At 33.0% G+C, this 16154-nt stretch overlaps 2 protein-coding genes across 10 annotated transcripts in view; one reads left to right on the forward strand and one right to left on the reverse strand.

The window, feature by feature from the left end:
- LOC128245344 (tumor protein 63-like) overlaps positions 1-16154 on the reverse strand; it is a 55362-nt gene that overhangs the window by 19824 nt on the left and 19384 nt on the right. For 2 of the 4 annotated variants that reach the window (XM_052963470.1, XM_052963473.1), the window contains 2 exons: positions 754-888; positions 88-208 (listed from right to left, as the gene is read on the reverse strand). In XM_052963470.1, coding sequence (XP_052819430.1) covers positions 88-208; positions 754-888 — 256 coding nt within the window. Of the gene's footprint in view, positions 1-87; positions 209-753; positions 889-1669; positions 1780-1864; positions 1994-16154 lie in introns of those variants that run through there. The other 2 variants (XM_052963471.1, XM_052963472.1) reach the window with 2 other exon arrangements.
- LOC128245346 (arylsulfatase B-like) overlaps positions 2025-16154 on the forward strand; it is a 59373-nt gene continuing 45243 nt past the window's right edge. For 2 of the 6 annotated variants that reach the window (XM_052963475.1, XM_052963477.1), the window contains exons 1-6: positions 2113-2251; positions 6527-6672; positions 7635-7717; positions 9401-9460; positions 14045-14113; positions 14729-14788. The gene's annotated coding sequence lies outside the window, so the exon portion shown is untranslated. Of the gene's footprint in view, positions 2086-2112; positions 2252-6526; positions 6673-7634; positions 7718-9400; positions 9461-14044; positions 14114-14728; positions 14789-16154 lie in introns of those variants that run through there. The other 4 variants (XM_052963480.1, XM_052963481.1, XM_052963476.1 and 1 more) reach the window with 3 other exon arrangements.

Here is a 16154-nt window from a genome sequence, read left to right on the forward strand (position 1 = left end):
GAAAAAGCCACACAAGGAGAAAAATCAAAGATGCATTTCACTAATAAACTGAAAATAATTAATGTAATGAAAGTAATGAACACTTACAAGATCTGAAACATCAGTGTGGTGTTGGTTTATTCGGAATTTCTCAACTTGCAATGAGGTACCATCCTCACTGTCATCATAGGAGTAATCCAGTTCCCGGGTGTTGATATGGGTATAATCACTGAAATGGGGATGACAGTAAATTTAGTCTATTTTCTTGATATAATGTTTTAATTTGAATATATCATACCCTTTTCATTTCATCACAGTTTAACCATCATCAATATTCATTATGAATCAAAACAGACATATTCAACAATTTCTTTTATAGATGTACATTGAGTCATGTAAATATTGTGTAATAGCTCACAGTAAAGGGATCTAACTCTAACAGCATTATAGGCATGATTATTTAAAACTCGTTCATACAACAAAAAGTTACTATTCTTTGATATTCGAAATATTTTCTACAAAGTATTAATGATTTTAACAGAACACTGTTTGAAATATATCACTTGTTGATGCTATGAAAGCCAGTTAGTTAACTCTTTCTAATACAGTTGAAATCAGCAAAAATCAAGAGTTTAGAACTGCCTTTAGACATGGGTTATTAGCAGTTTTAAATAGATAAATCAACTTAAACAGTGGGCATATTCAAAATAGAAGTACAGTTCAAAACACTTTCACTCTTATCACTTATTCCAAGTTGTCATATTAGTAACTTACACATTATCGGTCACTTCCTCCAGCGTATGCCACAGGTATTCGAAAGTTTCTTGACTCATTGGCTGGTTGGGGGGTGTTCCGTGTATGGCAACTTGGCTCATTTTATGCAGAGCCTCGTGGCTCATATTACCAAATCTGAAATGAAACAATACAATTTGAAATAATCAGAAGACTTTTACACAAAGAATTGGTAATAGGCATAAATAATCGTGCATTTTTTTTAGTTGACATGACATTGGATTTTTGGTGTTGCCTTAAAATTGATCATATACCACTTCGACATTTAAGCATTATATAGCAATAGTGCACATGTCATTCGTATGACTATAAATTCATTGCCCTTTTGTCATTTTCTCTTACGAACAATTTGTTCATGTCTCATGACAATACCAGCATTAGATGGGATCACCCAATAAATGAAACAATGAATTATCATACTAACCATCTAATGTTACGGTACCCTAATGTTACACACATTTATTGGGTGGGGTACAAAGTCAATATAGTCTCTGTAAGGCAATTGATACCTAAAAATTCCTTAAATTCGGTGTTTTTTGATGAATTACTATTTACATATCGCATGAAAACTGCTTTGTCAAAGATATGTCTTCAGCTGATCGTTAGCTGTCAAACTCTAAAGTGACACAAAAAACAACATCTGAACATTGCAATAAAATATTTAACTACATATAAAAGAAATGGAACACACAGTATATGACAGCTATTGTATGTACAGAATATGCATCAACTAATGCGTAAACGCTTTACTTGTATGCAAATTAGCAATACACAACCAAAACATCCGCCATCTTTGTTACTTTGTAAACTTTCGCTGATTACTTCACTTTTTCATCAACAACGCGTCTTCGGGAGAAATATGTGCGTTTAAATAATGCAAATAAAAAACAAATCTTACATGATCTATGTCAAAAGAAGAAGATGGTATAATCGCCGAAATCGCACAGATTTTGTCATTAATAACATCAGAACTTTCCCACACGTGGTTTGTTTTCATCTGAATCAAAGCGTACTAATACAGCACGCGCCAATTTGCTAGTATTTACTTCCTGTCAATTAATTTCCAATTAAGAGTAAATAATTTAAAACCTACCCTTGACCAATCCATGGTCCTGCTGGTATACTATGAGATAAACAATCCGCTTCAACTTTAAGAACCATTTTGACTATTTAGCACAATTTTTGAAATGGCACTATCTATCGCAGGTATTTATACAACTAGTGAAAGGGATTAGTTAGCCAGCCAATGAAAAGCTCGCTGTGCCATTGACAGTTATCGAGTGAGCGAAGCTCTTTGAATGTGCGAAAATAAAGGTAGCGGTTTATCTTTAACCCGGTCGGCTTTAATTATATTGTCTTTTGCCGTTATGATTATCTGATTGGCTTATCGATTACCTTTAGAACTTTAAAGAATGCCGACTTAGCTGAAAACTCACGGGGGTAGATTGGACCAATCACGTGATCTGAGTGTAATATGGCGGTATACTACTTTCTCTTTTACTTTCGTTTTGTGATTAAAAAAACTTGATCTATCTTTTTGTATCAAATGAAAAGACCGACCTTGAAATAAATTGTTATCAAAGTATATATATTTATATTTTTATTTTAAACACTGTCTTAAAGATACATGTACTGATGATTCATTAATTGTAATACTTGGTCAAAATACGATCCAATGTCTTTGCATTTGTATTATTTACCTTTTTCCTTTTAAACAATGCAAAAATAACAAATTAAATGAGCTTCAAAAGCTAATTATATGTACAGTACCTTTCATACATGCAATTAGTCTCATCAAAGACCTGTTCTTCAGGAAAATATACACCCATCTTTTCTTTGCAAAGTTTTTCAATATTTCTTAAATGCTAACTAAAAGGAAATCTCAGATTTAATATTTCTTTATATGTATATACATATAATGAGGTTGAAACAGCAATAGTTTATGAATAATTTTAAGAAAAATCAAAGTATATATATGTCAAGGATAACATGCAGCATAAATTACTCAATGTATCCAATCAACACTTGGATTGACAGACAAAGCCTCAGTCACTCAAAATAATAGAAACTGATTAACTCTAATGTGTTAACTTTATTTGTTTGTTGACTCAAAATGATGAGAGTGATTTAATTCAATTTGAGTAAAAGCTGTTGTGTATTTTAATTGGCAAAGAATTAATTGTTGGGTTTGGTACTATACAGTACTGACTGATTTTTGGAAGTAATTGAACATGTACATTGTCCTTTTTCTGCAGTCAATTTGGTCTTAAAAATTGAGATTTATTTACATCCATAAGAACATTTTGTCATAAGCTTATTTATTTACTGGAGCCTGGAAAGTGTTTGAATAAGGATGTTTATCAAATTAGTGACAGCCAAGATAATCCTAATGACTTTGAAGTTTCAAATTTATTGAAATTTATCACCAGGGGCAGGGATAGATGTTTGCAGATAGGGACTTTTGATTTACATAGGCCCTAAAGACCCATGTTGACTTCCAGGGAGTTTCATGTAGCACCTGTTTATGATGTTTACAAAGTTAAAAGGGACCACTTGTGAGAGAGATAGAATCAATCAGGTCCTTATTTGGATTAAAACTATAGGGATCATCACCTAACTGTAAGGTTTATAAGCAATGTCCTAATCCCATACATTTAATCTGGAATTTTCTCTTTAAATTCTTTGGAACTTTAAACTAATTCCTGAGCTTTACCATATTTCAAATACTAGGATTATATGTATTTAAGGTCCACTGATTTTTTAGCTGTTTTGACAGATTTATTATACTTCAACAAAGGTGTTTGGCACTGGTTTAGCTAAATTGTGGAAAATACAAGTGGATTAGTGGGATTATTGATTGCACAATCAGAGCAACATCACTCTGTATCTTTTATATAACAATCTTGTGTCATGCTGGCATGGTGCTTTTGAAGTAAATACCAATTTCACTTTTGATTATATCTTACCTTTTATAATAAATGTATATATAAGTGACATTAAATGGTAAACAAAGTAACTTCCTATTTAAGAATAAGCAAAATAGTTTCCGTCATTGGAACAATAAAGAAATCCATCAACAGACATTTAAATTGGTGTATTACTGCAATGAATATTATGAAGGGATCCAGATTGACACTGTTATGGTATAGTGTTAAGATATTTGGTGTATTCTTAATACCAAGAACACTACTGTAATATAATAAGCATCATATCTTTGACACACTTCCATGTAAATTCCAACAAGTTTTTGTTATTAAATGATCATTACAGAACAAAACAGAACTTAACAAACATTTAAGACATACAAGGTGTAAACTCCCTTAATAAATACATTGTTCAAGTATCATATAAATATATTGTTAATTTAGTGTCAAGTTCATAAAATGAACTTCTTTTATTTCAAGCATTATAACAATAGAAATAAGGACCCCTAATCCTCCTCAAGTGAAGAGTAGAATTTACTGGTAGATGAGGTTTTTAGTAAAAAAATCTATATTAAGAAAATTCTCATAGCAACATTTCTTCATTTAGGTGGGTTCCTTCTCATTTTTCAAGTCACAGGGTCATTTTAATCAATAACTAATTATTTTGCTATCTTTTACAAATTTCTGATCTGGTATACTAAATTACATTATGATTGTAATCAAAACAGCTTGTACCATGACAAAATTACTGAATCATGGGAAAAAATGTCGTTGAATCAGACTTGAATGGAGTTCTTTTATCATAAAGCCATTCTGATTGTTTAAATTAAAATAGCTGGTCATTCATACATTGTATCATCCTAGTATATAAAGAATTAAAAAGGGTTTCAATAAAAAGGGGTTCTATACATAATTAGGGAAGGCACCTTGAAAATAAATTCTCCAAGCCTAAGGGTAAAACTGATGACTTTTATGACAAGGTAGGTGGTATAGCATTTCATAATTCCAAAAACTGGTTGCCCAATCTGGGTTTATAAGATAAAAAAATATTGGGCAATTATGTTTATAGGTGTTCCCCACTCGCCTAAAAGTAGTCTTGCTTTCAAGCCCCACCAGGATGAGGGTGGTCTAGTGGTAAAGGTGTCCGCCACTTTCCCAAAGAGTCATGCATTAAAGCCCCACCAGGGTGAGTGGTCTAGTGGCATACTTGTCCGCCACTCGTCCAAAAGGTAACATGTTTAGCCCACCCAAGGACTCATTCTCTTGACGATTTTTAAAAAAGACACTTTAGTTCTTGATTCTTTCGCGTAAGGAAACAGCCAAATCAGCTTATGGCTGTGTTCACAATAATGCAAAATGATCTGATATTCAAAATTTAAAGTTAATTTTTTATGCACACATAAGCTAATTTAAAAATAAATTTATGTTAAGTATACAAAGTAAGTTTTTCTTTTAATTTATCCATTAAACTGCAGCCAATTGAATTCATCAATTTTATTTAAAAAATAAATAAATGTTTAATCTGAGAATGTATTCAGATGTGTGCATAAATCTCACAATTCTAAAAGGAATATAAACTCTTTTATCGTTTCTCAATACCTTGTGAGGCGATAATGTCTGCAACACGTGGTTATTGGGTAATTTCTGTCGTACTTTGATGTAAATGGGGGTAAAAAGTCAACAAGAATGTTTAAACATTGAAATCTAAGGAATTCTGTTGGAGTCTGTAAGTGGAAAAGCTAAATTGTAGAAATGTTTTTGATACTGAACGATTAACAAGGACAAATTCTTGTTAGCCGATTTGGTTTTTGGTTTTGAAGATAAATTGAAATACTCAAGCTTTAATTTGCTTGATAAAGAAAACTTTTTAGAGATTGAAGAAAATTTATTGGATCCTTCAGAAGTACAGTTAGAAAATACCAGGCTCAGTTTGATGGAGACTGTTCATAGCAGCCTCAGTTTAATCGAGATTTTCAAAGAATTCTCAATTTCGTTGAGACTGTTCATAGCAGGTTCAGTTTGATTGAGACCTTACATAATAGTCTCAGTTCGATCAAGACTGTTCATAGCAGCCTCAATTTGATCGGGACTGTTCATAGCAGCCTCATTTTGATCGGGACTGTTCATAGCAGCCTCATTTTGATCGGGACTGTTCATAGCAGCCTCAATTTGATCGGGACTGTTCATAGCAGCCTCAATTTGATCGGAACTGTTCATAGCAGCCTCATTTTGATCGGGACTGTTCATAGCAGCCTCAATTTGATTGTGACTGATCATAGCAGTTTCAGTTTAATCAAGACTGTTCAAAACAGTCTCAGTTTGATATAGACAATTCATTTATCATAATGGTATTATAAAGTGGCACAATGTCAGATCTCTCTATTCCAGGCGGAAGCATATTTTTTTTTTTATTTAATATAAAGGCACTCAAAGATTGGATGTTGTCAAGAATTTTGTATAAACTTTAAAGAAATCAAGTTACTTTACTTTTTTTTATAAGCAGAAAGCAACCAAGTAGAATTACATTAATCCAACCCACGAAAATAATTCTCAAATTTTCATTAACATTAATAAGGCTTTTTTGGAAAAATGGAGCGTTTCTGTCATATTTTTTAATTAAATATGAAGAATAGAGCTCTATTTTGAACACATGATGATGTTTTATTATCGTAACAAGCATTTTGGTCACTTTTCACACAAAATTATTTGTTTGTCTGTTTGATGCTTTAGAACATGAACTAGTCCTTTTAATAAACACCCATATTACTATATATTTATCTACATTCCCTTTAGGACAAATTACACATGAATTATATATATTTTTCTTGCAGATCCATGTTTAGCAGATCCATGCTATAAACTTCTATATAGACAGAGCCAGAAGTTTTAATGAAGGGTCTGGTGACTTGCTTTGAAACTGAGCCGAGACATTTTGCAACCTGATGAGGATTTTCCAACAAGTACCCTTAAAACATTGGTAATGTAATGGAACCTTTAAGATGGTTATGTTGGGTGTAGGGTGGGTGGCAGTCATTGAAATTAGACTTTTGGGAGAACAAATCCGAATTCTTACACTATTGCTTGGTATTCCTTTTTTTAACAAGGACTGGCCCCAATTTCTCGAAACTTCTTAAGTCTCATATAACAGGATTAAGCTAATCTCACTATTTTTGTAGCTCTATAAAATGCGTATTATTTACTTTTTAAAGAGTTTTTAGAAATTATGTAAGAATATTCTAAATAATAATGACAATAAGATATTTCTCATTTATCAAAATCCAAATTTAGTATGTTTTTTGGCTATTTGAAATAAGCGACTTAAGCCTGTTAAGCTTAAGAAGTTTGGAGAAATTGGGGCCTGCTATATAGAATTCATAGTTTGAACAAGCCCGGAAAGCATATTTACCAGTGCAGGGCTTGCTGACTTGGGCTCATTTCGTCTACTTGGGTCAAGGGTTGCTCTAATGGTATAGGTGATCACCCAAGTGGTCATGTGTTCAAAGTATACTGCTCTAAGGTCACCTTTTCATGGCAGTTCAAAATGTGCTAGTTTCTACCCAAGTAAGAGACTCGAGCATTATATAATAATCATTCTATCAGAGTCAAAGCATGATTTTATAAACCATTTATTGGTACTATCTTCACAAATTGAGCTATAAGAAATCTGTATTTTAGCTGCAAAAATGAAACTTGATATTTGTATGATGATGTTTTTGCAAAAAAGAATATTTCTGAAAACAATGATTTCTTCTTAAGTTCAAAGATTGATTATAGATAACACAAAAAGTAAAAAGTAATAAATCCTTGATTTGATAAAACAGCTTTAATATGTTTTCAACACTATATTTTTTTTTCAAATTTATTATTGCATGATCTGTTAGAATGCTGATAAAATTTAATTGGCAAATTATAAACGTGTCATAGCATTTTCTGCTGCAGGTCCAGTTCAAGAGCCTGTATAGAAAACGGAGGACAATCTAAGCTGGCTCTCTCTCATGTTGGAAATTTAAAAGGTTTACAAGGTTGGTAACATGGTCAGTATGATGTCGTGCATAACGCATACTTTAGATGTATTGATATATATAAATGTATACAAGTTTATTTATTCATATGCTTGGTATTTATAATGTTTGCAAATGGCTCAGTATGTATGAAATACATGTTCTCGTGCTTTCTTTATCATGTATTTGTGACATGAGTTTAGATGAATAACACATTATTTCAGGTTTTTTTAACTCAGTATTTTGGTAATTTTCATGTCATTTTTCACAAAATCGGGAATATCTGATAAATACGCAAACATATATGTATGTTGAACATGTTCAAATATTTTTTTTTTTAAACATTTACTTCAACGGCAATAATAAACTGCAGTTTTTCAAGCTTAATTTCATAATTGATTAAAAAGATTTAGAATTTCTAAAAAAAAATGGGTAAAAACACACTTGGCATCGGGAACTTCCTGAATAATGGCTATACAAATGACCGAAAAAAAATCAACCTGCATTTGTTGCACTGGTCTAGAGAGGTCAGTGTGTTCAAATACTAGACATATTGATACACAATACAATCTCAGTCTGATATCCTCATTTTAGATTTCCTTTAAGCCATATCTAAAGCCCATATCAAATTTTACTACTACAAAATCCGATATGTATACAATCCTAAATACTATATACATACACTATACCTACCGTATATGGTATATCTATATTTAGAGTCGAATTGGCTAGTTGTCAAGGCGGGCGAAAGTCATTCATGATTTTCAAGAGTATCTTGACACAGTTTGAGACTTTGCGACATATTATTGACTCACTGTCATGGTGAATTCGTACCACCATTCTAATAATGCAAACAAATGTTTGAGGGCACGGCCGTAATGATGAGCGATAAGTATCTCAGCCCTTGATTGAATGGCTGAGAATTATTAGGAAATTAGAATGAACGAACCTTTCGGCACGTCTTTCATAGTGTCAATCAAGGTCATATCATGAGTCTTGACAAGTTCAGTTGACTAAAAGAAAATAATTAGTCAAGGATGAGTAATTATGTTTTTCCACCTACTTATTTTGGTGAAATGACTTACTAGTTAGTATCTATGCTGTGAAATCAGAGAATATAGGTATAGGTTTATATGAAATCATGATGATTTTTTTTTTAAATTATGACAATACAGTCAAAGAATTGATATTGTTCCATCATCTTAACTAAATGGTACCCTGACAGAGGCAGAGAGAGGTAGGGAGGGTGGGAGGGAGGCAGGGGGGTGAATTGAGGAGCGGGACTGAGGCGGGGGGGGGGTCTTGAATTCAGGGGATGGAAGGGGAGGGGAGGGGGTAGGGAGGGAGGGAGGGAGGGAGTGCGGTATGAAGGCAGGGGGGTGAATTGAGGGAGAGGGAAGAGGGAGGGGAGGGTATGGGGAAGGGAGAGAGGGAGGGCAGGACGGAGGCGGGGGTGTGAATTTAGGAGAGGGAAGGGGAGAGTAGAGTAGGGGGAGGGTAGAGTAGGAGGTTTAGATTATAAATTGTAGTTTATATAACGAAAACAAAGCATTTCTGTATGATATATGAGGATGAAGAAACTTTTTTCCCTTGCTTCTTACTTGTGGAAAAACATAAATTTGTATGAATTGTACTTTCAACAAATCAGTTTGCTGCTTAGATGAAAAATATAATGTAACTGCTAACAGCCACTATTCCTTGCAGGGTGTGATGCAGGGTTTGACATAAGAGGCGGGGCACTGATGGGGACCCAACTTAATTAAGGTATTTCCCCTATCCCTAAGGTATTGAAAAATTAAGAATCCGAACATGAAAAGTGGGTTTGGGGGTCCTCCCTATCATTTTTTAAGCTAATGTTGGTTTTAAATGATGCGTTCTAGTGTAACTTGCATATTTTTTTTCTACCGTAATGACATAACAAATTGTTTACTTTTACATTTTTTAGGGGAAGCTTGAAATTCAGGCCTTTATGGTTCTAGGTGTTCAATGCTGTGGTGTCTTTATTTTGCAAATAAGGCTACCCCGTTATAAGAGGTAACAGATAGCCTATCATTATAAACAATCTATGTATTCATGTGGAACTTCATTATAAATAATACCAGCGCCATGGAATACAAAATAATCTGAAAATAAATCAGACCCCGTATTCATTATATCAATCCAGGGTATGCTTAAATTATGGGGTAGGTTATAATATGGTGTATCTTTTAGCAGAATTGAACAATGCCTCAGTCTGCAAGTGTTATACAAAATGAAATATTAGTTTATTAGTTTATTCGTCTTTATTGAGGACGAAAGATTAATGATAACTGTTGTATGTAATAGCCCAATAGGTCATGAATTTTGTAGCAGATTCTATGCGATATAAGTAGAACGATGATTCGAACATTATATTTGTATTGTATGTAATAATAACCTTATCATGAATTTGTAGCAGATTTTATGTGATTATAGTAAATTTATGATAGAAGCATGAATTTTTATAATTTTATTAGCTCAGTATTTAATTATCCCGCGCCTTGAAAAGGCGAGGGGATATAGAAATGGTAGGTGCGATTCCGTGCGTCTGTGCGTGCGTGCGTCCGTCCGTCCGTCCCACATTCATTTCTTTGCATCTCCTCTTACATTTCTCATGAGATTTCTACCAAACTTTCACAGATTGATGATCATAAAGTGAAGCATATTGTCGGGCTTTCCTGATTCGACCATTTTTGAAAGAGTTATTGCCCTTTGCTTATTTTACATTTAAAATTGGTTTCTTCACAACTCCTCTTACGTTTTTCATTGCGATTTCTACCAAACTTTCACAGATTGATGATCATAAAGCGAAGCAGCGCATATTGCCGGGCTTTCCCGATTCGACCATTTTTGAAAGAGTTATTGCCCATTCTTTATTTTACATTTAAAATTGGTTTCTTCGGAACTCTTCTTACGTTTTTCATGCGATTTATACCAAACTTTCACAGATTGATGACTTTATAGTGACGCAGCACATATTGTCAGGCTTTTGCAATTTGACCTTTTTTGAAAGAGTTATTGCCCTTTGTTTATTTTACATTTAAAATTGGTTTCTTCGCAATGAAGAGCGCATATTGTCAGGCTTTTGCGATTTGACCTTTTTTGAAAGAGTTATTGCCCTTCCTTAATTTTACACATTTCTTATGTTCCTGAGAAACTACCCTTACCATTGATTGGCTTTCATTACAAAAAATGCCCCCATGAGGCAGGGGATATAGCTGTCTGTGACCGCTCTTTTTTTAATTGATATTCTCACTTTACAGAAAAAAATCAGAATAATATCAATTGCATGATTAAGTACAGAATGGTCCATAGGCAGAAGTTAGTGCTGAATTTCATTAAAGATAATTCATATTGAATGGACATTCCTTTTCATCATGCTGACTAGATTATATAATGATGCTTACAACCTGTACATATGAGAAATACGAGGTGTATTTGTATAATTTATGTCTGATGGATTATCAATACATTCCATTTATATGTTAAAATCATTTTTTATTGACAATTTTCTATAAGTTTTTGATGGTTTTCTATTTTGCTGATTTGCTTTTAAGCACGAAACTGAACTGCACACAAAGAAACTCGATGTGAGCCCATTAAGTTTTTATAATTTCAGGACATCCAGTTGAAGTTTAAATTAAAATTTTGTAAAATAAGCCGTTATTTGCTATAATAATGCTAATTTCGGCAAGGCTAAAGTATGCTCGATTGATTTATCTCTAATATGGGTTTGAAATTTTTGAAATGATTATTTCTGCCCCTCGTAAAGTTTGCTTTTGAGAGAAGGTAATGTTGACAGTGTTACTAACGTAACCATGGAAATTCAATATGCTATTGAAATATTTTTGTTCAACGTTTGTTTAAAGCTTAAGATAAACATGAACTTGGGATTTTTAACATTTACTTAATAATCGAACGTCTGCTGGCCGATGTTGAAATGGTCACTCAACGTATTAATGGCTCACTAATTCTTTTTCATAAAATGACATAATTAATATTTTTCTTGCAAAAGCAAATCAATCCATATGGCACTTTCATTCATTTCATCAATAATTGGCATCATGAACTCATTGCAAATTGAAAGTCATGATGGTGCGAAATGAACAATAATGGAATAGTATGATGACTTTTTGCAAAACTTAAATATTAGGGACCGAAAAAGAAAACCCATAAAATGCCCCGCCCACCCACTCAAAGCTTAAAGCTGCACTTTCACAGATTGAATGTTTTGAGAAAATTTATTTTTTGTCTTTGAATGATTTTTTTTCGTAAATGTCTGGAAACTACTGACAAAATATTGCATTGTCGTTAGTCATAATTACCTTAAAAAATCTATGCATTATGGCTAGAATTGTTACTAATGATTTAAGAAAAAATGAAATTTTGGGCAATTTATCAAACAATTGAGGTCATTTCTGTTGTGAGTTATCTATTATGAATGAATTAAAAGCATTGGTGCAAAAATCAGCTGATTCTAAGACAAGAAAAGAGAATTTTTTTGTCAAAACTGTCACTCTGTGAGAGTGCAGCTTTAAGACTTGGATTGTCTGGAATAGGGGAAGCAGAAAACTTGCATTTATTTCATTTATAGTATTATCTCTTTATTTTTATGATTTATGATGCAATTTCATTTCGATTTGTCAATTTTGATCCACTTCTGGATAAAACACTCTTAATTGTTACCTCAGATACATACCTTTGATCAAAAAAGTACTGTAAACCTTTAGTTAAAAATATTGAAATTTAAGATAACAATGACCTTAAAACTGTAATAAATTGCACTCAATTCATTCTAAAGATTGTTTACAGTTGTCATGGTAACCATGTAATGTATAATACTACTTAAAGAGAATTATTTCGTAAAGTAACGGAGATTTATGCTTGATCAATTTTCAAAGGGTATATATCATGAGTCCATGATCTTTTATACATACAAATCTGAACCAATTTTAGGTTCTTTTTGAAATTTTCAATAGAATTTCTGAAACCAATCACCATATCATTTTTTTCTATAAAATTTCGGTAATTCTATGCTCTTTGTGTAGATAAATTTGCATTTCCATAGATTGAAGAGGCGTATAGACATAAGAATAATATTCATTGATTTCACAACGCACTGTGATGTCTTAAATTCCATGCAGAATACCAAAACTGTTTATAGAATAAATTAATTATTTTCCTGTTACAAATGTGAAAAAAAAATCGGAAAAAATCTCATTGAAGCACAGTTGTATAACCCTGTTTACAAACTGACAACTTCAATTGAAACTCAAGATTCATTCATGAGTAAAAGTGGTATTTTGGTATTAGTTGTGTCCGCCTCCCACCCTAGAGATTTTGGGTTCAAGCCCCACCCTGGAAATTTCTCTTGGCTGCTATAAATGAAGCCTAAGTTAAAAGTTGTATTTTAGTATGGGTAGTGTCTGCCTCTCACCCAAGATATCATGGGTTCAAGCCCCACATGGGAAATTTTCTCTTGGCCTTTAAAAAGACCCCTAGGTTGAAATTGGTACTTTGGAATATGGGTAGTGTCCGCCTCACACCCAAGAGATCATGGGTTCAAGCCCCACATGGGAGACTTTCTCTTGAACCCTAGGTTAAGAGTTGCATTTTGGAATGGGTAGTGTCTGCCTCTCACCCAAGAGATCATGGGTTCAAGCCCCACATGGGAGACTTTCTCTTGAACCCTAGGTTAAGAGTTGCATTTTGGTATGGGTAGTGTCTGCCTCTCACCCAAGAGATCATGGGTTCAAGCCTTGTCTTGGATATTTTCTATTGACCTTTCAAAAAAACAAACTAGGATGAGAATCCTAACAGATTTCTGTGCATTCATTAATACTAAAATCAGGTAGTACCAACCAGAGTTTGCATGTTTTGCCTTTATTAAAAAATTGTGTTGATGATACCTTAACTTTATTTCTTGAAAAGTATAAAATATATATTTTGTTTTTCTAGTTTTTTATTATTTTAACTGTTTTTTTTTTTTAAATACTTCAAATTGTAAGGCAATTAATATTGAAGTAGAAAAATTAACAGAGATTTTTTAATTAGCACTACAAAAAGTATAATTGCTTTCTGAAGATATATAGCTACCTTAGATAACTGTTAAATGTTATCAAATGTAAATGCTTCAAATTACTATTTGATGTTATTGTTTTCATCCTTGACTTCAGGGCAAAATTACCACCATATTAAATTGTAACTGTAAATTTTATAATTAGTAAATGAAATAATTGCCTAACTGGTAAGTGCTATTTATGGTTTTATTTACCAACAATTATTTCCGTTGCTACAATACACAACCAGATTTTTATATATTCCAATTAGAGGGATCAGAGGAAAATCAAACAGGCATTCCGGCTGATTAGGATCAGTATGTGATACTTTTCAACCAAGGTGAAGTAATTTTTACTTTAAGATGGCTCTTAGATAAAATTGCATAACGTTTATTACTTTTCCTGTTTATGTTAATTTCTTAAAGAAACAAGATGACACAACAGTTTCTTGTTTTGATCAGCAAACCACATTGTTGATATAAAATAATGATTTGGTTTGTACTTTTGAAATGCATCAATCATTTGAAGGATCTGAATGGAAATAGTTGTTTCCTTTAGGACATTATAAAGCCTTAAAGGTCAAGATATAATAGCATGAATTCGTTTTTGGCCTGGTGATAAGGCTGTGCCATTCTTTTCTACTGAAATGAAAAAAGCTGAATTACTTTGCTTTGTAAAATAAAGATTATTCTTAAGGAAAACAAAGACTCATACTCATGATAATCCATTTAAGGGACCTCCAATGTTAAAATTAAAAAACCCCAACTTAATTAACATAAAAGTTTACCTATAGCCAACAAAGAACATGACACAATTCTAAGAATTGTACTGAGAATTGTACTATGTAAAGTAGTGGTAATTATCAATAATCCTGATAATGATAGCCCTTTTTATGCTTAATGCTCCAAATAATGACTATGGAACACATCAATCAATGAATTTAATCTGCTTTCAGATATGTCCCTGTATCAGCAATATCCAGGAAAGGGCTTTGTCAAGATTTCTTAGGAAAAAAGTAAGAAGTTTAAGCTTTCGTTTGAAATAAGATACACTCCTTGCTTAAGCAGTTTCTGAGTGGCACTTGGTGATTGCACATTCATGAAATACAATATTGGTATCAGTAAAGCTGAGCATATTCAGACTACAATAGGGCAAATGTTAAATTCTGGGCTTTGGGTAACTGTCTAGGTGATGCTAAACTGAATGTAGAAAAATGCCATGACTGAATAACAATGTTTGTCTAGTCAAAATAGGTCAATGATTATCAATAATGTGAGTATTTTCGTGACTTAATGAGAAAGCATTTCACTCTTAGTCCAGCATCCAGTTTGATTTATTACTGTGACCTTGACATTCCATTAATGTAGATCAATAATATTGATCAGCAGATCAATTATTCATAAAGAACAATTGGATCAATTTGATTTATTTTCAGTTATTGAATCTGGATGCATGACCTCGACCTTAGGCATGACTGTCCTTTTCTTCAAAGCATGACCTTGTCTTTAAAGCATGACTCTGACATTGAAGCATGGTCTTGACCTCTGAGTTTTATCTGGACCTTAAGCATGACCTTGACCTTTAAAATATGAACTGGACATCAAAGCATGATCTTGACCTGAGAGCAATCCAACCTGTACCATAGCGAATGACCTTGACTTCAAAGCTTGACCTAGAATCACATGGTGACACACAGGTGCTCTACATTGAATTTTGTTGGATAAGATTCTTCCGAAATATTTTATAAGCCATGATAGGCAAGAAATTTTCAGGTCAAACATTACCAACTGAAGTATGCTTTTCACATTTATCCTTGACCTTATCAGATATACAACTACTGCAAATTATTACAAACCCACTAACTGATATAGGCCTTGACCTTTTTTTTATCTTAATGTTGTCGCAGCGTTACAAGTTCCTCAAGAGATATATAGCATTCATTCTATTGAACAAACTGCCTTATATTCTTTGTGTATCTGGTGGGGGATGGAACCTACAATCCCACATTCTTCAGGCAGACACATTATCACATTAAGTTCAATTGCATGACAGTATATGTGCAGCTACAAACACTATACCAAGGTTATCTTTTTTGATGTTTTTGAATTTATGAGACTTAGGTTCATTTGATTTGCCTTGAGGCTTTAATGTACGCTGAAATATATATATATAATATGTTGGGAGCAAATGAAACAGTCCCCACAAAATCATGTTACGTGCATATACTTGGGATCAAACCCCTGATCCTGCACTCTGTAGATGGACACGCTATCACATAATTTAAAGGAACCTCATAAGCGAGACAGTATAAGACCTGCCATTATAGATACAATATGTATATATGTTTGATTCAGAACAAATCTATAGACAACTTGACCAAG

Source organism: Mya arenaria, chromosome 9 (assembly GCF_026914265.1).
Source record: "Mya arenaria isolate MELC-2E11 chromosome 9, ASM2691426v1".
NCBI classification, from domain to species: Eukaryota; Metazoa; Mollusca; class Bivalvia; order Myida; family Myidae; genus Mya; species Mya arenaria.